Source organism: Aptenodytes patagonicus, chromosome 24, assembly GCF_965638725.1.
Source record: "Aptenodytes patagonicus chromosome 24, bAptPat1.pri.cur, whole genome shotgun sequence".
Taxonomy (NCBI): Eukaryota; Metazoa; Chordata; class Aves; order Sphenisciformes; family Spheniscidae; genus Aptenodytes; species Aptenodytes patagonicus.
In genome coordinates, this window is record NC_134972.1 from 4,693,376 (window position 1) to 4,716,574 (window position 23,199).

The 23,199-nt window shown below is 50.8% G+C and overlaps 1 protein-coding gene and 1 long non-coding RNA gene across 8 annotated transcripts in view; one reads left to right on the forward strand and one right to left on the reverse strand.

The window, feature by feature from the left end:
* ANK1 (ankyrin 1) overlaps positions 1 to 23,199 on the reverse strand; it is a 70,522-nt gene that overhangs the window by 25,906 nt on the left and 21,417 nt on the right. For 6 of the 7 annotated variants that reach the window (XM_076359021.1, XM_076359018.1, XM_076359019.1 and 3 more), the window contains exons 2-3: positions 6,005 to 6,106; positions 297 to 395 (exon numbers count right to left, since the gene is read on the reverse strand). In XM_076359021.1, coding sequence (XP_076215136.1) covers positions 297 to 395; positions 6,005 to 6,106 — 201 coding nt within the window. Of the gene's footprint in view, positions 1 to 296; positions 396 to 6,004; positions 6,107 to 15,461; positions 15,551 to 23,199 lie in introns of those variants that run through there. The other variant, XM_076359023.1, reaches the window with a different exon arrangement.
* LOC143170599 (uncharacterized) lies at positions 8,412 to 18,664 on the forward strand. Its single transcript, XR_012997074.1, has 3 exons — positions 8,412 to 8,583; positions 10,332 to 10,482; positions 18,602 to 18,664. It is a non-coding gene; the product is annotated as an uncharacterized LOC143170599 (long non-coding RNA).

Below are 23,199 nucleotides of genomic sequence, written 5' to 3' on the forward strand. Positions count from 1 at the left end.
GCACATATTGTGGCTTCTGTTACTCCCCTCTTGAGCTCACAGTGGCCCCCGTGGCCTCCACGGGGGAGAGGCATGGGTGGAGAGGAACCTCCCACCCACCTGGAGGTGCCCAGCAGGGCTTCAACTGTGCTGAAATCAGAGCCCGGTCCCCAGGCCAGCAGCACTGCCACCAGCCCAGCCTTTTCAGGGCCTGAAAGCAAACAGCGTGATTCACTGCTCAGCTACTGCTGGTGTGTCTGGCAGCAATGGCAGGGTGCGGAGTTGCGACTAATGTGACCAGACTCCCTTGTCCTCACCTTGGTCGTTGTCTCCAAAATGATCTCCTTGTGCAGCAGCTCCACCACCATTTTCACGTGGCCCTCCTTGGAGGCCAGGTGCAAGGCATTCAGCCCATTCTGGAGGGAGCAAAGGGTGGGAGAGGGGCATTAGTCACCTGCTGGGGCTCTCCGGGGAACCCCTACTCTGAGCTCCTGTGCAGACACGACTGTGCGCACTTGGCCCACGCTGGAGAAAGTCCAGGCTGGTGGGAGTAGGAGCTGTTGCCTTGCCCTCAAACCCTGCACTGGCATCCAGCACAACAGCCATGGTTAGCTCCATGCTGCAGCTGAATGCTGAGTTGCTGACTAATGCTGGAGGTTTCTCCATGAGCAAAACATACAGCCCCCACAGACGATTTCCTACGGATGGGTGGCATCATAGCTCAGCGTGTGTTTGTTTGGCGCCACAGGCACTGTTTCAGTCCTCCCTGCTCATGACACATCCCTGATGTCAACTCCTGTCTTTGCTCAAGTGACTTTCCTTGGGGAAAGGATCGCCTGCCTGCAGTCAGGCTTTTCAAACCTAAAGCACAAAGCTGAGCTTTGTGTATGGCCCAGAGTGAGGATGCACCAGAGCTGCTGTGTAAGTGTGCATACAAACCTTAAACTTTAACATTTACACAGACAGAAGTGCAGTGAGAAGCTCTGCCTGGGACAATGATTTTATCAAGCAGCAGCCAAATTTAATTCACAACAGTTCAGGAGCTTTCAGTCCAGCAGCTGGCTTCTTCCTGGCTTTGCAGACTGCCCACCAACAGCCCCATCCTGCAGCCCATGCTCAGCAGAGGGTTGGCTTTGCTCTCTCAGAGTTTAGCTGCAGCAAAGGGTGCAGAGAAAGCATTGGCTGTGCCACTGCTAAGCTCTACCAGTTCCAGGAAGCTCCCAAACAACTGAAGTGACTTCTCAGGAACACCTCTGTGTGTGCCCCAGTTTAGCTCGCCTTTTTCCTACACATGGAAATCTGAGCACTAGGAGCAAAGGGCTGGCCAGTGCCCTTTTAGCATCCCTGGGCTGTCAGAAGGAGGTGTCAGGCCAGTCAGCACCCTAGAGGCTGCTAAGACAGCTTCTGCTCCGTTATTTCTGACACCCTCTTCTGCTTCCCAGATGTGAACAAAAGGGCTGGGATATTTGCTGGCAGAGAGGTTAAATACTTGCAGGCAATTTCAGATGTCACTTTTTCCCCTTAAGGCAAACCTCCCTCATCCCTCATTTCTCCCAGGTGGATGCACTATGTTTACTCACTCCTACACAATGCTGTCATGTGGCAGAGAGACACCAGCTCCCTGGGAGCATGCAGTCCTGCCCAAGTACTCCACCTCCCAACCATCTGTTTCAGCTCCTGTAGAGTACTGGAAGGTCACTTCACAGAATTGCTTCATCCCCACCTGAATATAGGTAGGGGAGCAGAAAATGCCCAGGGAGGCTCTAGTTCCAGCCCTCAACACTCCAGTTAAACTTCGAACAGCTTCAAGACTGTTATCATACTGGAAAAAGGTTTTCCACTCTCTCTCACTCAAAGCACCAGCTATCCAGGATCATAGTCAAAGAGTCACAGATTCTTTTGCTCAACTCTGATTACAGCACAAAGAGCAAAACCCTAAAAATCCTCAGCTTCCTCAGCACACCAACTCCAAAGTCCCCTAAGAGCCTCAAGCACAAAAAGCCTGCTTCAAAGGGAAAATGAAGTGGGAATGCTGCAACGCCCACAGAACAGAGCCACCGAAAGGAAACGCTCTCCAACCAGGCCTGGCTACACTGAGCCCATCGCCTCGGTCAAGCCCAGCTTCTTGGACTAAGACACACCTACACAACCCCATACAGATGGTCACTGACACCCTCACCTTCATGAGCTCACAAGTTGGATGTGTGGCCACAGACACACACACTTTTTCTTGGTTACACTCATGCAACAAACGCCCTGAGTGCAAGACCACAGATGCTCGGTTGCTCTCCTCAGCACATATGCCCTTTTACGCAAGGGATTCATAAACAACCTTTTGAACGCTGAAAACCTGTGAGGAATCATTATTCTCTGGCCTTACAGCAATAAGCGCAATGTTTGCAGAAGATCGTTTCCCAGCAGCCCATTGATATTTCTGCTCCAGGAACAATACAGGCTGTTTTGAACATTTGCTTTGGCCTGACAGCTCATTTGACCCAAAACCGCCACAGGATGTGCTTAATTTGAAAGGTGCTGTATTCCTCTCACTAAGTGCTGCAAACGCTTCCCAGAAATCCCAGTCACTGGCTGTCAATGCGGCAAACGCAGCCCTACGGAAAACCACAAAAGGCGGGACTTTGCACTTAGCCTGTACCAAAGCAGGGCCCTGCCCTGGACTGCCCATCAGGACTGTGACTGGCCACCCCAACAAGAGACTATCTCCTGGCACCCGTGTGCTAGCACAGCGCTGTTCTCCGCTGGTGAGGGTCCTGGCAGCAAGGTGCGCTCATCCTCAGGCGTCCAGCTCCTCATGGATGAGAGGGGAGCATGTAGGAATTCAAAACACGAGAGAGGTGGATGATGAAGACACTGATACAGATGGCAGCAGTGAAGGGGATGAAATCGGCGGAATGAAGATCAGATGGCATGTCGAGGTCTCTGCGCTTGAGTAAGAATACAGGGCCTGTGGGATAGGTCTGACCACATATATCCCTCTTTATTCTATACAGGACATGTGAGGTTGGACCTTTCCCACAGGTCTGATATTCCTCAGAAGGAAACCCCAAAGTGCCATCTAACCTCAGGGAGATGGCAGAAACCAGTGCAAAGACGTCACTGAAAGAAGTGCCTCATACTGTTGTAGCCACTTGCTCCTCATCAAGGTGTTAAATCCCCTCACCAGCACCAGAAATCTGTCTGGAAACAGGACTGACAGACAGTCAGTGGAGACAGCTGATGACTGACCGTCTCTCTGGGTGAGGAAGAAGTTCAACGCCATCGTCTTTAGCTTGTGGCTGGGTCTCCCTGTTTTAATTCTTTGCAGAACCCTCTCCAGAACCCACATATTCCTCTGCACTAGAGCGGTACAGGAGCAGTGGACGTAGAAATCCTCCCTCTGCTTTTAGGCTTGTCATCGGAAATGAGTGAACAACCATTGCACACTCTGCTTGTGGAGTGTCCCATCTCAGAAGGCATGGGCCAGGGGGGCCAAACACAGCCCCCACCTACTCTTGCCCCTCTCCTCCAGACACCCACAGAAATTGGCAGGAGGGAATTCTCTGAGCCACTTGTGAACAGGAAAGGTAAGATGATTTTCCCTGCCAGGCTCTGCTCCAGCCTCTGCACACACAGGGCATACACAAATGTACCATGCATGGCAGCATCACCAGTCCTTCCTGGAGAGGAGAACGGCACAGATGTCAGCAGCAGGATCTCCCTGCTCCTTGTGTCTTGCTTTCCCAGAGGTTTGTAAGGGAGCAGTGGGTACATTAAACACCTATTTGTCTCTGCTTATCTGTAGCTAAGCGTTTGGAAGCAGGAGCAGTGTGACTGCTTCCAGCAACGGGCCTGCTGCTCAATTACAGTGGCTTCTGCTCCCCCAAGAGAGACTAAGGGAGCAGCAATTGGGTTTAATGACTGGGCCAAATTCTGAAATGAAGCACAACAACTTGGAAGATCCTGCCCAGTGCAAACACACGATCTGCTCAGTGCCAAGTACAAGCCAAGTCCTGCAGCCCAGTGCTAAGAGCGTGTCACATGGCCTCTCCTCTTTTCAAACCCTGTACGTCTCCAAAATGGTTATGGGGTCAGAGCCTCTAACCCACCAACAGGACCCCATGGAAAAGCTCATCTTCAAAGGATTCTGAAATTGAAAATTTTCTACCTCTTCTCCCTACAAGACCCCTCTGATCTAAATCCCTTATGTCCCCACACAGCCCCAGGATAGAAGTCTTTGAGAGTATCTGGATGCTGATTATGAATAATAACCCAGATAATACAGTGATGAACAAAATGAGCATCTCCTGAGCTTTCCCCAAACCTCATCTAGTGTCCCAGAGAGGAGAATGCAAGCTGCAGTGTGCCCCAGGGGCCTGCAGAAGCCCAGCATCCCTGCACGGTACCATCAGTCAGAAAAGAAAAGGAGATGGTGACATTTCCTGGGGGAACCTGTCTGCAGTAACTGCACTGGCCACTGCAGTGCACAAATCAGTAGGTCTGAACTACGCTTGGTTTGGGGACTTGACACTGAACCAGGTGAATATACATTTGTGCTACCTGCTGAGTCAGCCTCCCTAGCATCACTACTGCTCTGGAAAGCAGCCAACAGTGCAGTCTGTCTGTCCCCCTTGCTCAGCCCAAGCCCCCTGAGTCTCTCCCTACAGCACCTACCGTGATTCAGGCTGAGCCACTTGCGTTTGGCAGCTACACAGATACAAAATGTTCTGTCGATTATGCGCAAATAATTCCTCTGTGCCTGCAGCTCTCCTTTCCCAGGGCAGACCTGTCTCTGCTCTGGGCTAAGAGGGGCTCCATCTGCCCAACACCTCCCAAGCCACCAAGACTGGCATTTTGCAAATATCCCCCGCTTGTGTTAAGCTGCAGCTTCTAGGAATCTGAAAGCCTGAGCATTGCAGGCAAGGGGAATATCCCCAAGAGTGATTCTTGCGACATCTCAGCCACTGTGCTACACTCTTCACAGTTATCTGCTCTGCCCTCTGATAAGCAGCTGAGCCCCTTCCAGCTGTCCCAGTTGCTTGTCACCCTAAAGGAGCCTCAGATCTCCCTCTCTGCTTACCTGTTAATGCCCTTTGCTACGCTCTAGCCAGTACTGCCAGGCTCCCCAGATCTTTATAGCTATTGCTGCCCTCTCTGCCCCAAAGACAACTGGTCCAGATCTGCCTTCTGGTCAGCCCTTTTCCTCCCCAGCCATAGGACCTGTTTCCACCCAGCTCAGCTGTGGAAGCCTCCTCAGCAAGGGACCGCTCTCATGCTGCAGTCTGCCCTGTGCGGCTTCTCCCCTGAGCTCAGTTCTGCTTAGGAGCTCCTGTGCCAGCTGCCTGGCACAGGCAGGGACAAGGGGCTGCAGGTTGCCTGGAGCCTGGCAGGGGTTGGTGGTGCAGGTCAGAGAAGGATGGGGTCTGCCAGGACACTCAACTCCGCACCCCAGGGATCCCCCCACTGTGCTGGCAGTCATGGCTCCATGCTCTGCCAGGGAGGTGCACACCTACTCCTCAGCCGGGCATGCCACAGCTCTGGAGACATGTGCCTGGAGACTGCGCAATGCCTTTGCAGAGCAGATCATCCCCAGGAAATCACCTCCGCACAGCGAAGTTGCCATTGCACTCCACCTAAACACAGCACCTCTTTTATCTCACTCCCAGATGCTTCAACAGGAGCCAGGCACATCAGGCGCAGGAGGGGAGTGGGGTCAGGACAAGCAGCCTTTCCCACAAAGTTTTTAAGCTTCCTCTGCCAGGCAACTTATTACCAGCCAACTTACACTCTGCTCCACTGCAGGTAGGACTGTGGGATCAGGGCAGGTGCTCCCAATCAGCTGCACAGAGCAGAGCAAGCGAGCAGCCACGGGGAACCTCCCTGCCTCCATCCTATGGGAGCAGTGTAAGAAAGGGGTGCAGTGACTGTCACTGGGCCTGGGGGAGCCACCCCCAGGTGGAGGGGGTGAACAGTGGAGTTCATTTTCACATGAACTAGAGATGGTACCAGAAGCCCTGTGGGTTTCACCTACCTGGTTACAGGTGTTAATATCTACCCCATTCCTGAGGTGATCCAAGGCTTTGTCCAGATTCCCGGATCTTGCAGCTCTCAAGAAACTGGTTGCAGCATCAGCCTTGGGATAAAAAGAAAAAGCATGAGACTCAGAGTCCTCCTGTTCTTCCCCATCACCAGCACAGGGCCAGCTCTTCACTCGGTTGCAGAGAGCATGACTACAGAGACCAGGCAGAAAAGGCAGAGGCCAGTCAGGTCAAGGTGGGAACTGCTGGGACAGACTGAGGTGCCCCAAATCAGACAGGAAGAAGCAGGGCTGGGACCTGTACTTAGACTGAAGAGCATCCAGATGACGGGGCAGGAGAGCCACGTGAGGTCTGCAGCTCGTCCCAGCACTGTGGGCAGGGTAGGGAGGAAGTTCTAAGGGGACTCCTGCAACCATGGCAGCCTCCCCTGGCCCAGGAAATGCCTCTGTGTCCTGGCTGAGAGACTGCAGTGATAGATGAGGCCTAGACTACAGCTGCGGTGAGCCCATCCCTGCTGTCCTCCAGAAACCGCTGGGTAGTCGCAGCAGTGAGTTCAAGTACCGGCACCAGGGACAATGACCCCGGCTGAGCGCCCCGCAGCCAGGAAAGTCGCAACTCTCTTTTCCAACAGAAGCAAGGCAGTGCCTCCCTGCACCACTAAAACACAGCCACCCCAGGCAAGGCACAGCAATACTTTGAGCAACACTATTTAGCAGTGTAAGGCAGCAAATGAAGACCATGGGATGGCTCACCAGAAGCTGGAGAACAGGGTGGAAATGCAGTGATGTGGCTCTGTGAGGCTGGGACCTTGGACCAGTAACTACGAGCTGGTGCCTGCCTGCTAGGTCCAGCCCAAAGGGCTGTCTGCAGCAAAGAGCCATGAGACATCCATGGCAAGGGTGCAGGACACACTCCTCTGCCTTCAGCTCTGATAGAAAATCAGAACCCCTCTTGTACCACTCACGTTGGGACTGACCAAGGGACCTCCTGTGCTACGAGTACCTACATCCTGCCATCCCAGGCCATCCTGTAGTGCCCACAGCCTGGCTGTGGAGGAGCACCCAGGATTAGGAAGCTCCTGGACAGGAGCTGGAAGCAGCACGGCCACAGAGGACGGCACTGGAGCAGACCTAGGCAGGATGATGCACCACACGGGTTCAGGGCTCCTCTCTTCCCTTCTCTTTGCAGCCTCAGCCATTCGAATTTGGACTTTGGAGCAGCACAACTCGGCTGCCTTCTGCTCTCCTCCATCTGCCTCCCCCAGCCCATCCTTTCTGCCCAACCCTCCTACCCCAGAGAAACGTAGCCATGTCCTGGGTCCACCGCCCTGCTACGCCCTGCAGAAGCAAGGCCCACAGACAGGGTCTCCTGGCCCCCACTGTGCCGGGCACACCCTGCAGAACTCAGCCCAGGCTCCCGCAGCAGTGGCTGGATGCCATGGCCCCTTCTGGGGCAGCCCACGGGGTCAGAGGGACAGGTGGTGGAGGGCAGCACCACCATGCCCTGTCCCGGTGCACAGCCTCCGTGTGTGGGGGAAACACATGCTGATCACAGGACCTCCTGTGCCAGCTGGGTCCACTTGCTACTACCTCAGAGGAGAGCCCTGTCCATCTGGGAGGAGCCCCCAGATTCACAGTAGAGCTGCCGGTTTTGTGGAGGGCTGTGAGCACAGAGGAGACATGACATGGCACCTCAGTGCTCTGCTCGTACAGGATGATCTATGGTAAGAGGCAGAAGGCAGCACCAGCGCTGTGCTTAGAAGTGCACATTGGCGCTCTGAGCCCTGCGTGCTGTCTAGGGTCTAGCAAGGAAACACTGACAGTTTCAAGCAACAGGTTGAGTGCAAAGAGCTTTTCCAACTCCAGACCCTGCTAGAAGCCTCTGCATCTCAGGTCAGGATCAATGACAGGGCAGCACCTCAGCTATGCTGCCAGCATGCCAGCCACAGCACAGACCTTCGACAGCAAACCCCTTGGAAAGTCAAAGCACAGCTCAGCCAGGCTCTCCCACCCATGGGACACACATGAAGCTGCGAAGATTAAAATGGTAAAACTCTACAGGTTCCAGCAGCAAAGGGGCTCCCGAAGTCCCAGCACGCCCAGCAGCAGAGACTACAGGCAGAAAGCAAGCAGAAAAGCAAAGCGGAGGTCTCTGTGGGCATGAAGGAGAAGTGCATTGCATACTCACAGCCACGTCTGGACCGGACCTGCCCTTTCGTGCTGCCATAGTCCAGCACTTCAGCTGAAACCTGAGCCTGGTGTCCCCTCTCTCCCTCCTTGGTTATCTACTCCCCAGCTTTGAGAGAGCCAGTAAGTTACATTGCATTCTATCTAAAAATACAGGCTCCCTCCTCACTCCAATGCAGACCCTGCAGGGATCGCCAGCCGCTAATGGAATTTGTTCATTTTCTCTCCATTATTGTGTCAGACAGGATATTTAATACCAAGCTGCCTCCGGAAAGCAGATGACTGCTGCCAAGTGCAGAGAGCGGGTCAGAGCTGCAGGTACCACCTCGGGAACAGCAGAGAAAAAGCAGCGCCACAGACATTCCCAGGAGCCTGGCATTTCACAGGTAACACCCGCCACAGAGGAGAGGGGTTGCGGTTCCCTCCCGACCCTCTGGATGCTGGGGGCCAGGGCCTTGGAGAATGTGCTGAGGCTTGAGTGCTTCAGAGGTATTGCCCTTCTGCTCCCCATGCTCAGCATGCACCTTTCAGAGACGCATAGAGAGATGCAGGACATCAGACACCAGCAGTCAGACAACACATACAGCCAGAGAAGAAGGGATAACTCAGCTCAAATGGTAAAAACAGAGGAAATAGATCTGCAGTCATATTGCCCTTCTGCTGTCAGTGTGCATGTTGGGACTGCCTACCTATCATTCCAGGGGCATTCATTTGCAACAGCTTGCTTTACTTAGGGGTGTCACAGAGATCAAGACAACACTAGATTAGCCAGGGAACTGAAGTACAGATTGGGTCACTGCCATCTCCTGAATTTCAGCAAAAGGGAGCAGTGACAGCAAGAAATGCAGAGACCCTATGGACACAAGTAGATGTGCGTATCAAAAAGATACACACACACACACACACACACATCCCCATCAGCACAACACCAACGTATGTACACACATTGCACAGTTACCATCCACTAAGAAGCACAAAGCATAGCATGGGCATGCTACACGCACCCCCTGGTATTTGTACACACACGCACATGCAGTCACTTGCTATCCATGTGCCCCAGGATATACAGCAACTGCTTCCAGATGCAGAGACTGCCTCTACTGGTTTTCCTTTCTTTGGAGTTTGTAGCGCTTCTTTCCATTCTCCTTTGCCTTCCTAGCAATTTTCCAGGAAGGAGCTATTCCAGGGGAGAAAATAAACTGCCTCACTTGCCATTGTGTACCTCTTGCACTCTTACACGGCTGCTAAATCCTACACACAGGTGTCATGCTCCACAGAATTGTGGACATTCAAGCTGGCTGCTGCCAGCAATTCCCCAAGGGAGAAGCCTCAGATCTGGACTTTGCAAAGTGCTCCAAGACCTTGTAAAGTAAAAAAAAATAGCACAGCACATCAGACTGTGCTTCTATTCTCCCTCCCTTTCTTTTCTTTCAGGAAAAAGCTCCCCTTGTCTGCTGACAACCTAAATTTTTCCCTTTCCCTCTCCTGGCCCTGATTAGTGGCTGGCCCATGGATTAGTGTGAATAGTTCCTATTCACAGGTGTCTTCCTGCTCTCACAGCCTCGCCCGGCAAAGCATTACTGCCACTGGATGAATATCCTAGCCCCTTCACCCCAGCATGAGAAGCCTGGACCTGACCAAGCCCATTGCACGATAGCCGTGGCTAAGGCAATAAGCAAAGAGAAAGTTCTGCCAAACCAGAGGCTCAGGCTGGATTTCAAGGGCTGCAGTCAGAAGTTCAGTAATCCTGCTCTGTCTTCTGCCTGTGGTCAGAGTCCTGCTCTAATCTCTTCTGGCAATGCCTCACTCTCACTCCCACCCAGGGAGGAGCTCTCACCAGCTCCTTCTGCACATCACTGATAAAGGAAGGGAGGGTCTCAACATTGCCTCCTTCTGTGAAAGGTGACCACGTTTGTCAGGAGCCCACTCTGTACAAGCTGCTAAGTACTGCAAGTAGATGATTCCCAAGTGCAAATGAGTTCAGGGACTTGTGCTGATCTCACAGTGTTTTCTGGGACACAAAAACAGGCAAGAAGCAAGTCGCCACACTGTTCCAGACTGGCAAAAGGCACACGTGCATCCTGCTACACTGCCCTCTTTACCCTATCTGCCCACTTGTCTCTTCTATCTGCAGGTCTTCTGCTGGAGCAATGAGGCAGACTGAACAGGCACTGCAACTACTTCGTTGCTTATACAGCACCTGGCATGAGGAAGGGCCGAGCTGGCTTCTTGCTGAGGAGCTCCAGAGGAGGTGGGACCCCTTCACTGCAAGGATGCACACACAGGTCTGTGGGGCTGCCTGGGAACATGTCCTGCTACGGACAGGGCCAAAGATGCCAAAAGAAAGGGACTAGGTGCCCTTTCCAACAAGTCTCTGACTCCAGTAGCCCCTGGAGAGTAGCCCTGCCCATGCCACACAACCACCAGGCAACAGTACAGGCAGGTAAGGTGCAGGACACCCTGTCAGAGGCTGCTAGCATCCACTAGACCTTCTCACTGCCTGCAAAAACAAAGTGCTTTGATGCTTGAAACCAGCTGATTCCCTGCTCCATTAGAAGAGCTGAAAGGACGAGTTACAGAGAGGGAAGAGTAGGGGAGCTTGCGGTCATTGTGAGGTTTTTTTTAAATGGGCTATATTTTCTTCACTCTCTACCCAGAGGCACCACAGCACTGGCTGTGCGATACAATTGAAACATGCAGTGCTACAGGGAATTCCCAGAGTCTTGATTCCCAGTCACATCATTCAGCCCCTGCCTTTCCCCTTCCCCGGTCTCTGCTGCATATCTTCAGAGTCTCGTCTCACTGAAGAACACCAGAGAAGAGGAATTGCAATGCAGGCTTTCAAATAACAAATTACTTCCCATACCTTGGGGAGCAAAAAGCTTTCTGCCAAACAGCAGTCAGACCCAGTGACCAGGAAGTTTGGGTCTGCTCTGCTGCTGAGTGCTGAGCCACACAGCTGATGCCCGCATGGAAAGAGAGGGAAGCTGTCTGTGTGGCAGTTTTGCCTTAGTCCCTGCACGCCAGAGGCAAAAGGATGCAGACCAGGCCCATGTACACCTTTCTTGGGGCAGGCACCCTCCTGCCAGCCCTGGCGCCTGTTCAGTTTTGTTTCTTCCAGGCCTAGCTACTGGAAAACATTGCCAGTGAGGAGCAGCAGGCTTTGCTGCAGGAAAAGCTTCCTATGGCTGCTCTATAGCAAAGATCTTGAAGGCAATTACACCACTACACAGGTTTCTTGCTGTCTCATGAGTTTTGCCACTGATGATAACTCTGCATCTTCAAACTCTTTTGTCTCTTCTGTATTCTTTGGAAGCCATGTGCTCCTTCCAGCAAGGAGGTTAGCAGCTCCTGCTCTGCACACTGCAGGCATCTGTTTGCAGCTCCATTGTTCTAACACTCTCTCAAAACCCCTTATCAGGACCAACATGTGCCACCCTTTCTCTGGGATACATTAGGAGCAAAGTCAGGTGAGGCATCTTGCAAACTGGGATGTGCAAACTGTGTGAACAGCAGAGAAACAGCAACAGGAGGGCCACAATCACTTCCGAGAGTCATGTGCTGCTGCTAAGGGGAAGGCACAGTTTTACCATTGGCCCTACTTAGGGGAGGCAGCAGTGGCTTTCAGCCCTGCCAAGCAGACACACTTCCCCCTGTATGTGGCCAGTCTGCCAGTGAGCAGGGGGAAGCACAGCCAGACTGACATGGGCTCATGGAACAGAGGACAGAGGAGGTCCAGCAAGGAAACACCTGGCAGGCTGGGCAGCACACAATCACCCCAACAACCAAAGAGCCCCAGGACCGGCAGTGAGATGCAAACCTGAATCCTGGCACCAAAGCCATGTATTGCTATGGGTATCCTACCTAGACGGTGTGGAAAGGTCCAACTCATATCTAGGAGGTCATCCCAGTCACTTCCAGTTGCTAGTGCCAGGGTGCTGGAACCTAAGGTCAGCGCTGCCAGCTGGGGAGGTAGCGCAATAAACCTTGCAACAGCCCTTGACGTTTGCTTTGACATTTCTTTGCTCATGTGGGCTTGTGTCCAGTAGTGGGCATGATCCTCACCTTTGAGGCATTATTTCCAGCAGAGACGGCAAAACCTTATATCAGTGCAGTGGTTTACTTTCAAGCAATTGCCCAACCTAGGGATTTCTCTGGAGCCAGAGCTCATTTGGACCTCCCTGCCTTGCAGACATCAAGTGCCCAGGTCTGCAGGTGATAACCTGGATCCTTTCTCATCAGATGAGAAGAATATGTCAGTCCTGGAAACACACTAAAACAGCTGCTAAGACCAAGAGCAGTCAAAGATGGCACCTAGGGTCTCTCTAAGATGATCAGGGAAGATCAGGAAAATTGAATCAGAGATTCAACTCAAAATGCCCACAAACAGACATCACATTGTCTGCCTTACAGGAACTTTCTCTCCTATCTGTATTCAAAGAAATTTGAAACTCTCAGTGGTCCCTGCAGTGGAAACAAAACCTACTGGCAGGTTTCTACCTTCTGAGTAGAAGACAGCATTCAGCAGAGCACAGCATCTCCAGAGAGGCCATAGTAGCAAAGCCTCAGGCAGGCAGCCAGCAGAGCACAGAAAACAGGCTACCAGGCACATACTGCAAACCCAGATGAAAGAGAAAAGCAAAAGCATTGGGAAAATTCATCAGATAAAAGGATAAATCCATATGCCCAACTTCTATTCTCTAATCATCTTCACCTCTGCCCACATGATTTAGGACAGGTCCCCAGATCTCAGTAGGACTGATGAGAGTCAAGGCACAAGAGGTCATCTCTGGAAGGCATTTGCCAAGCAAGTTTGTTCTCATTTCATGCACCAGCCTGAGTAAACTCTTTGTCCATGCTCCCTTCTGCTGAGTGGAGATTTCACAACAGCCCCAGGCCTCCCCAAGGCATGTACCACAGAGGCCATAGCTTATATGCCAGCAGAGATCCCCAGACCAGAATGCAAGGGGGATCCCACACATCTTGCAGCAGGTGAATCAGAGTATGCAGGAAATGAAAGATCTGCTCATGTTTCTGCGGCAAGGGGCTGTTAGAGCTGGAAGAGAACTCAGCACAACTGGCAGAGGAAAAATCCCAAAGCAAAAGAAGGAGGGCCCCTGGCAGGTTTGTGGGAAGGGAAGCAATTTGTCAATTAGCATTTTGAAAGTACTGAAGAGGGGGCAAGCTTTCAGGCGCAGGCACCAGACTGGCCCCTCCATCAGGCACCAGACTGGCCCCTCCATCAGGCACAATCCTCCATCATTACATAATCATGAGTAACCAACTTTCGGAAAGCCCATTTTTATGCACTCTTAACAGGAGAGGTAGTTCTGGACTGTCACTGGTGGTGCAGTTCAGGGCCAAGGCTAACTCGGTCCCTGCTGAGCATATTCAGATGCGGACAGCATCTGCATTGCCCTTTGGCTCCTTCCTTCCCCCCTCACAGGTCCCCTTTGCTAGCTGCTGAAGCTGGAACAGGTTCAGGACTGTGAGGAGGGTGGATACCAGAAAGAGCTTAATCTGCATTGAGCAAGGACTTGGGAGCTGCCCCTACACAGCAGACTGATCCTTCTGATAAGGATCCCCTGGTGCTACAGCCTACAGCTCTAGGAAAGCTTGCCTCTGTCAGTTCCCACCTGCTACTAATGGATTTTCTAAGTAGTAGCATCAAGATCTTGTTCTGTCATTTGCAAACCATCACTTCCCCAATGAAGTACAGTGTTGGGTCCTGCAGCAATGAGTGAAGAGAGGAACAGGGGCTGGTCCAGAGGTCTGAACAGGGAGCTGGAGACCAGGACATTGTTCCTTTCACACAGAGCCAAAGCAAGGCAAGAATTAACACAGCTACTGCTCCTGCCAGCTGAGGCCACGCATACCCAGGGGAAAGCTGTCACTCCTTTGATGTTAGCAGGAGCCTCTGCTCTCTGCATATCCTGAAAAAGAAAAGCTATTTTTACCTCACCAGAAAATATACAGACTGTGACTGAAGACAATACACGAGAGCTTTTCACTCAGGCACTACACCTCTTCTAACAACATAACAGGGTTTACAGCTGCTGAGAGAGATGCAGCAGCACTCTAACTGCTTTTTATCTTCTACTTTCCTAATGCACTTCCTTCCTTGGACCATGACATGGCTCAGGCAGGTGTGTGCAATGAACACTGAGGAGTTGAGAGGGCTCTCGCAGGTTGCCAGTGCAAGGGGGAAAGCAGACACATGCTCTGAGCCTGCCTGATGCAAGCCAGGGACTAAGGCACACCTTGCAGACCAGCCTCCAGCCTGCCCTGGCCTCTGGGCAGTGTCCTTGCACTCAGGAGATGTGCTGGAGTCCAGACCGTGCCATCAGGCTCTGCTCCAGTGCCTTGTGGAGAAACTTCCTTCTCTTTTCTAGTGATGCTTATAAACTGCTCCTAATTTCTGCACTCTGTTCTGACTCATTCTCTAACTCTGCTTCAGCAGGGCTAGTCCATACCTGCTTTGTCTGCCTGCACAAGCAAAAGCGCTGAGAACGGGGCTTTCTGCTAGGATCTGCACACTGTGAGGAATCACAGTGCAGTCCCTGTGCCATGGCTGCAATAGATTTACTGCTAGCAGCGTTCAGCCAGGCTGGTCTGGCCAGCGCTCGGGGTGCAGCCTCCGGAAGCCATGCAGGGAAGAAGGCACTGACAGGAAAGCACCTGAAGCACAGGCCTGGCAATATATCTCTGCCAGCTGATCCCTGGTGAGGACATGCGAGCAAAACCATAGCACCACAGCCACCTGCTCCTCAGCAGAGCTAGTGCAGCACTGTGCCTAGAAAGAAGCATCATCCTGTGCACCTGTCCCAGAGCTTCGGGTGGGTAAAATAAGAAAGATGATAACACAGAAATCAACATTTACCATTACAACAGTGCAAAAAAACAACACTTGAGGGCACCTCACTTCTGCCAACAAAGCAGTGGTGAGAAGGACGAGGTGAGTGCAGCACCCAGGGGACCTTGCCATTCTGGATTCAATGCCAGGCTCTGCCACTGGCTCCCAGCATGACCTTAGGCAAGTTCCCAGCGACCTAAGAAGGGCAGCAAACCCTTCCTGCCATTCTATGATCCATTTAGCTGCAATCTTTTGGGGACAAGGGCTGTTTTCTCTGGACCAGACTTAAGTCCATGTTACTGGCCAGGATATACCTAAACTCCCATGTGCAAACCAACACTCTGAGAACTGACCTGATTCCTCTTCCCCTAGTGGTGCCCAGCAAGCCCCTCACCATGCCGAAGTACTCACCCTCAAGTAATGCAGGCATGGCATCGCTGCAGGAGAAAGTCAGCTCACCCTGGACAGCCAGGGTCTGCAGCTCTGATCAGCCTACTTACACTGAATGCTGCAGCCAAACCAAGTGTAAGCAGCCAGTCTGCAAGAGGTTTATCAGCAGCAGGACTGCACACTATCACCACTCACACTTGCCTGCCTGCATGCCGGCACAACGGGGAGGCTCCTGCCTGGAGTCTGGAGATTACAGGTTGTCCCACGTCAGGGGCTTGGGGAGAGCTGCCAGGCTGGACACGAAGTGTTTAGTGAGTGTCATTCCTGAGGCACACTTCATAAACATATCTATGAGCTGTAAACAAGGAGGAGCCCACGTGCGTGAACACTGCTCTTCAAACAGTACAAGGGAAGATGAAATTTCAGAAATAAAAAGCAAAATGAAACAGCTCTTTGGCCAGAACTACACTGTCTCTCGGTTTGTGCTGCACAAAGCAGACTGGGCCAGAGGCAGTTAGCAGAAGACCCCAGATTGTTCACTGGTCTCTGCAGACCTTGGCTGGGCATAGTCCCAAATGAAGGACACCGACATGGAACTGAAGTGGCAAATGAGGTCTAGTGACAGCAGCTCCAGGCCCTTTGTAGGGCCTGGAGCCTACTGCAATACAATGAACGCGCCCCTTCCCCCCCTTCTACCTGCACAGCAGACTCCTGCTCCAGCATCCCTTCAGGAGATCCTTGCTTGCAGCAAGAAGGCAAGGGGTCCACAGTGGTTGGTGCATGCCCTCTCTGAAAGACACGCAAGGGAGTCACACCAATTGTTCAAAGGAACAGACCTCCTGGAGACCGCTCCCGTCCCACCCTCTCCTTGTGCTCAGGCTCAGGGTGACACACCGCAGAGCGATGCTCACCTGGCACTCCTGGCTGGCAGGAGGCATCCTTCTGCTAGTGTTTTGCTAACCACATCTTGGAGCCAGATGTTAAACTGAGGCCATCTTGACAAAGCACTGGGGGACTGCAGGGAAGCCGCACGGCTTGGTTTCTATTTCTAGCTACCATTCATCTGGCCCTTTTTGCCAATTACAGGTTCAAGAAGGCCAAGGCACTTCCAGGCACTGGGGCCAAACCAGTGAATGCAAATCATAAGGTGATCACACCTGGAAAGGCCTGGGCAGCATATGGATAAATATGGCTTGTGACACTTGCAGCTTCAGAGAAAAAAAACAACAGCTCTGCCAGCTGTATCTCCCTAGGGAATTCCTATAAAACAGCCCAGCTCACCACTGGGAAAGCTTATATCAGCTGAGAGGCAGGAAAAGTAGATCAAGAGAACCTGTTAGGATGGAAAAATGCTTTGCATTACATAGAAATTCAGATTTTTATACTGAGCAAAGGCCACATTGAAGCATTAGAGCAAAGCAGAGTCCTTACCTCAGTCTAAGGAAAACACCTTCCCCTTGTCCAGTGCAATTCAGCACCTCCCTGGAAGCCTGGGATCCCTCTGGTATTTGAGCTATAATAGACTCCACCTCCAGTTCAAGTAGAGCTCAAATGTTAATAGTCAAAAGGATGGGCACTGCAACTGCTGACTGGCACACTACATTTGCTCTAAAAAGTCTTGCTGCTCTGAACCTACAGAGCAGCACCATCAATGTCTCAGATCCCACCTTTCCCCCCCCGGCCCCCCGCATAACTGCATGTCATGAATGCAAATACGAGTCCTCTGCACCCTGAAGACAGGACCTTACCAGCCAGAGCTTATGAGCCTATTCAAAGTTACTTCCTCAGCATAATGCAAACTTTCTCCAGGTCCCGCAGCCACCAGGATAACATACACACTTGACAAAGCCCTAGAAACAAGACCTGTGCCCTCCAATGTATTTGGGGTTACCTCCTACCACACCTCAGGGAAAAGCAGTGTAAAAGTGCCTGGGAGATTGCTCCACTTGTTTGCTGAATGGGTGCCCCCCCACTTCTATTGCAAGAGCTCTCTCAGGCAGGGACTAGGATTTAGTTTTGATTTGTGCAGCCTCTGGCACCAGTGAGCACCAGCAGCAGTGACTTTCACAAACCCATTACAAGCAAACTCAGGGATGGGATAATCTCTGGGGTGGCAAACCCTTTGGCTGCAAGGTATGAGCAGTCTCAGATTGGCTCAGTCCTCCAGATTTCTAGTTATCCAGTGATGCCACGTCCTCCCCATGAGGATGAAGAGGTGAGCCCTGCACAGTGCAGGAGGGGACATGGCGCTCACCCTTTGGCTCCAGCCCAGGATTCCCTCATGCACATAATATGCCCACAGCCACAGCATGGCTGAGGGAGGGAAACCCTGTGACTGTGTGCAGAGCAGGAAATAGCTGTGGTTACTGTGGGGTACTGTAATGGTAACCGCAGGGTGCTTTGGCACATGCCTACGGGCCACGTGGTAGGCGGTAAGAAGGAATTGTCCCAGGTCCCCACCACTGAGGCAGAGCCTTTCTGCAGCCATGAGAAATGAGAAAAGTGCCTAAATTCAAGAGCCCCTGACAGGGATGTTTGCAGGTCAGAGCTCCTCTGAGGGACAGAGAAACTATCACCAGGCACGGTCCTGGCAAGCCTGACCAAGCCACAAAGCCTTTGCTCCCCCACTGACACCTGGAGTTTTGCCTGCAAACAGCCCTCAAGTGACTTCTCCATACCTCAGAGGAGGTGCTTGGGGACAGCAAGAGCTCAGGTCACTGAGGTACCCCAGGCTATCAGTGACATCCACATGGGCTGGCAGGTACTGGACTGTAGCAGACCCATGGATCAGCAGCTGAGGCAGATGGGCATATCACAGGGCACTAGATATCTGTCTTGAGGCAACTGTATGCAGCTCACAGGGTTAACGCTACTATCAGTCACATTTCTATAGCTCTAGAAGTAAAGGCAATTGCAGTAGCATGACTGAACAGGGTCCTGTGAGGTGGCAGGTGTGTGCCTGCTTCCTCCCTTCCCTGAAGAAGGGGGAGAACAGAGCACTTTGCTTTGAAGCATGCAATACACTAATAACCATTTCTTTCCTTGGCTGTTTGTGGAGCTGGTGCAGGCTCCATCTCTAAGGGAACTGGTCTCTGCTACATTAATTGCTGCCCCTTGTTAATTATATTTTTCTGAATGCTTCCCACTGATCCCTCTACTAGGTCTCACTCATTACCACCTCACCTGAGGCGTCTCTGAAGTTCCCACTATCTAACTGCAGACAGGTGAGTTGTATGTATCAGTGCTGAAAACTAATACCCTAGAGCAACTTGCTTTACTAGCAGTTTGTAACTGTTATCTTGCCTGTTATACCTAACAGTAACATCTCTGACAACAGCTTGCAGTTCTGGAGAAACCAACAGTATGGGCATAATTCTGTCTGAGAAATCAGAGCCTGGGAGAGCTTGAAAAATAACAAATACAGCTCTAACAAATTAATAGCTCTTAATCCCAGGAGCTCTTTCCATTTCCGTGAAAACACCTCAAAAGACTAAGGTTTCAGGCAGTTCCTTAACACTTACCTGTTTCCAGACCCTGAACTGAGATTGGCTGGTTTGCTCATTCCCTAAGATTTTATACTGTATCCTCTCCTTAGTGACATCTGAGCATGTGAACGTCCCCTTAAAGGCCTCTGAGATTGTACAGGTCAGTGTCATGTTGCACCCACAAAAGCTAACACAGAGTTAAATTGGAGCTCTGCAAAGGGAAATTATTTACAATGGACACAACAGGAATACTCTCTAAGAAAGAGCAAACTCATGTTGAGAAAAAGTGGCCAAGAGTTACAGTGAATAATAGCTCTCAACTCCCACTTAGGCCACTGTGCACCCCCGTGGGCTTCAGGGATTTTTGTGAGCCAGGGTTCCAGTATTGTCTTAAGTGCTGTTCCCTGGATGCTATAATATCTATCATACACACAGGAAAAATAATTTCTCCCTCTGCTGTCCTGAGATGGCTCCTGGGATGAGACTCAGCAGCCCTGGTGCCTCAGTGCCACTGCATTCCAGGTTTACACCTGAGATAAAAACATTGAATTCCAGCAGCAACTGCAGACAGAGTCGGTGGGGCGGAGAGAAGCTCTGTCAGAAATTTAGAAGGAAGAGGAGGTCTCTAAAGAAAACTACTCCTTCAGCTACAAATAGTTTTGTTTTTTCAAGATACAAAGTTCTGCCTCTGACCTTTGGAGAAACTCTTCAACTGCACTATGATGTAGCTGTGAAGGAACGCAAGGCTCCTTCCTCTGTTGTTATCTTCCATGTAACCAGAGAAGTGATCTCCCAGCACCAGACACTTCGCTGGCTGCTGCTAGTCTGTCCTCAGCTGTTCTTTTCCTTTCATTTAAGGGAATGGGGAGTGTAGTGTGTGCAGCAGAGAACCTTAAACACATTACCTTGGAGAAGAGTAAATAACTTTCTTTTAACAGTGGGCTTCAATATTTTGAGGAAACTGCATGTGTGCTTTTGCTCAGGGAATGAAGTGCAGCCCTTCCTGCTTTCAGCAGTTTGAGAAACGATGCCAGGATGGGTCCAGGGCTGAAGTCACTGAAGGAGATCTGCTCCTTTCTGAGCGCTCACTGTGTCCTCCTGGTACAAGGACAAGGGTATGCTAGGGGTTCACCTTACTCCAGCATGTCCCCTTTCTGCTTACAGAGGAAAACACTCCCTGTGCTCCTGTCACCTGCTGAGGCTCCAAGGAGCAGCCAGGCTCCCTGGTTCTGGTCAACAAGCTGTTATCTTAGGAAACGTAAATGCAGTTTTAAAGCTGAGTCAGCAACAGGAGCTGAATAATTTAAATCCTTAGCAATTCTGCTACTGCTGTCCAGCCATGGATAACGAAGGGTATTCAGATTCACGCAAGGAGAGAGCTGGGATGAAAAACAGTGCTGCTGTCAGGCTGCTTCCTCCTGTTAAGAGAGAACAGCAGTGGTGTAGGCATAAATAAGCAGATTACAATGTGCTGCAATGCTGAACCAGACACTCTGCTGCTCAGAGCAGGCAGTCCTCTGAGCACAGCAAGGCCAAGGCTTGCTTTCCTGTGGCATTTGTGGTTTCTGGCACGGTGATCCATAATTTCACAGGAAGTCCATAGGAACTGCTGGTGCCTTACCTCTCAGATGGCTAATCCCTCAGCTTCCAAAGTGCTGGAATCATCAGCCATGAGCAACAGAGGAAGCATGTGAAAGGTCCACACCGACACCTGCTTTCTGTCAGAGGAGGAGCTATGCAATGTTATGTGGTGGGAGGGGGATAAAGATTTGCTATGCACAGATTTTCCAGCCCTTGCTCTTTCCCTAGTTGCCTCTTCATCTCCTTTATTGCAGGGGGGGGGAAGCCAATTTACAAGTACTTCTCCCCGAATCAGTCTAAAAACCAGCACCCAGAAGCACGGGACAAATGAAAACTTGCAAGAAATCCAATGGACTAGGTTTGCAAAGCTCAGTAGCTAATAGACATAAGAAATCTCTCCCCATCAAACCCCTCATCTAAAAAACCGTTTCATGGTCATCCACCAGTTCAGAACTATTTGAGCTGTGAGATTCCCAAAGGAAATCCAAAAGTACAAATTAAATAGATGTTCTTCAGGTTGTGTTTCTTGAACTGTGCACTCTTGCCTCCAAAGGCATGATTTTGAAGATGAAGTAGCCTGCTGTCTTACTCCAGAAGACAGCTGCCTTGTGCCAGCATAACCACAGTTTAGTTCCTGAAGAGGAAGCAGTCTGAGCCCAAAATCGGGACGTTTAGGCAGCCCTTTGCCCCTCCCTGCATGCATACTGAGCAGACAGACAGCTTCATAGCATGTGCCTCTCTGGCGTCTTATGACATGAGTCATAAGGTGTTCTTTTTGCTCATTATTTGGATGAGCCAGGCAATGCAACTGAAAATTTCATCACACCGATTTATCTTATGTATATTCATTCAAGCACAAAAACTCAGGAAGTCAGATTCACAGAGTGAAGACATGAAAGAGTTGCAGAGTTCCCAAAGGAAAGGAATATTCATGGCCCATTGTTTATGCTATGGCTTAGTTCCGTGCTATCCTGGCTGCAAAGAAGATTTCTGCACACATAGAAAGTGTTCAGCAACCTCTGCATCCAGTGGACCAGAAGACATCTTGCCCACAGGATTAACACCCACTATTTTTCCCCCTGTAAAAGACCAGGCAGTTCTGAGAGCAAAAAGCATCACCTAACTCAGCCTGAATCTGAAAAATCCCAGTTCTGGGAACCCAGAGCTTGGCATTATGCCCACAATATGGGCCAAGGGCAAATCACTTCTTAATTACTGCTTATGGTGCATATTTCTGCTTTCACTCAGGCAGGTACCAATCTGAAAGACATAACAAGACCCTTATCAGGCTGCAGTTAATCCACCCCAGCTATTGATCCTGTTGGATCCACTGGTCCTGCTGTAACTGCAAGATTACAGATCCACTGAGATGCCTAAACATTATGCCTATTTGGGGATCTCAAGATGGAGAGATATCCAGCACTTGGCTGTAGTGCATGCCTGGAGGCAGTGCAGACTGACCTCCTGGGAGAGCAGATGAATGCATAGTCTCCACCTGGCAGGCTGCACTCTGCTCTTCTTGGAAAGAAATCTTCTGCTCTGCTGCTGAGCATCAAGCAGGAGAGCAAGAACTCAGATCTCACCCCACACTTTCAATGTACCTTTATTCTCAGCAGTCACCTGGTCTCTGAGGTCTGCAATGTACCTAGATGCCATGGTCTGCATCAAGATCTTCTTGCTCAGTCATGTTAGTTCAGGCAGTTTGACAAGAACTTAGAAACCATTTCTGTAAACCTCTTCTCTTCAGATTTGTCAAAATATTTTCTTCTGAGCTTGGACCAGCAAGAAAAGCCTTCAACTTCCAGGCACTCTGTGAGGTGTGCAATCCTGTCACTTGCTTCTCCAGCAGACCTGCCAGGTTTCCAGAGTTCTGCACAGAGCTCACAGAGGAGAGGAGGAAGTCTCTATTTTAATATTCACAGCAAGAAACCAAACTAGCTGTACACCTGTGATTTGACACAGACATTCTCTGGAGTTTGATGAAGGACTCAGATATCAGTAACAAGGCAGGAAGGTTTGCGCCAAAAATTAAACTAATTCCAATCGATGTTCACACTACAGTTGGCTGCAACTCGTCCAGCTTTTTCCTCTGGACAGACCTGGCATGCAGCTGGGCAGAATTAAAAAAATTAGGAGGATCAGCAAGAAGCTTGGTGGAATTTCTAGGCAACATCTGTGACAGTGGCAGTGCTGTGCTGCAGGTTACCATGAATTTGTGGTCACAGAGTCAAGGTACAATCAAAGGAAAACAAAAAAATGGGAAGTCTCCATTGTCTGCATATCTCTAATTGATCTGGATCTTTAGACACCCCCCTCCTGGGAGCTGGATAAGCAACAACTGGGTTACGCCATCAACAACAAAGTCCATAATAGGCATTGCAAAGAATATGTGTGAAAACTATAAAGTGCTAGCAAAACCCATTTGTCACTAATATTTGCTCCTGGGAATTGTTCAGAGAGAGTCATTGAGATTATGATGAAATACTTATACTGCAGCAGCTCACAGGGCAGGACTTGTCCCTGCTCTTCTGGCTCCCATGCAAAAAAACCACCAAAAAAACAAACACACGCATACACCTCCAAAAACAGAAAGAAAAAAAAACAAACAAACAAAACAAAACAAACAAAGCACTAACTCTTCTCCCAGGAGCTCAGAGCTTCAGGTTCCACCAAAAGCAAACTCCACGTTCACA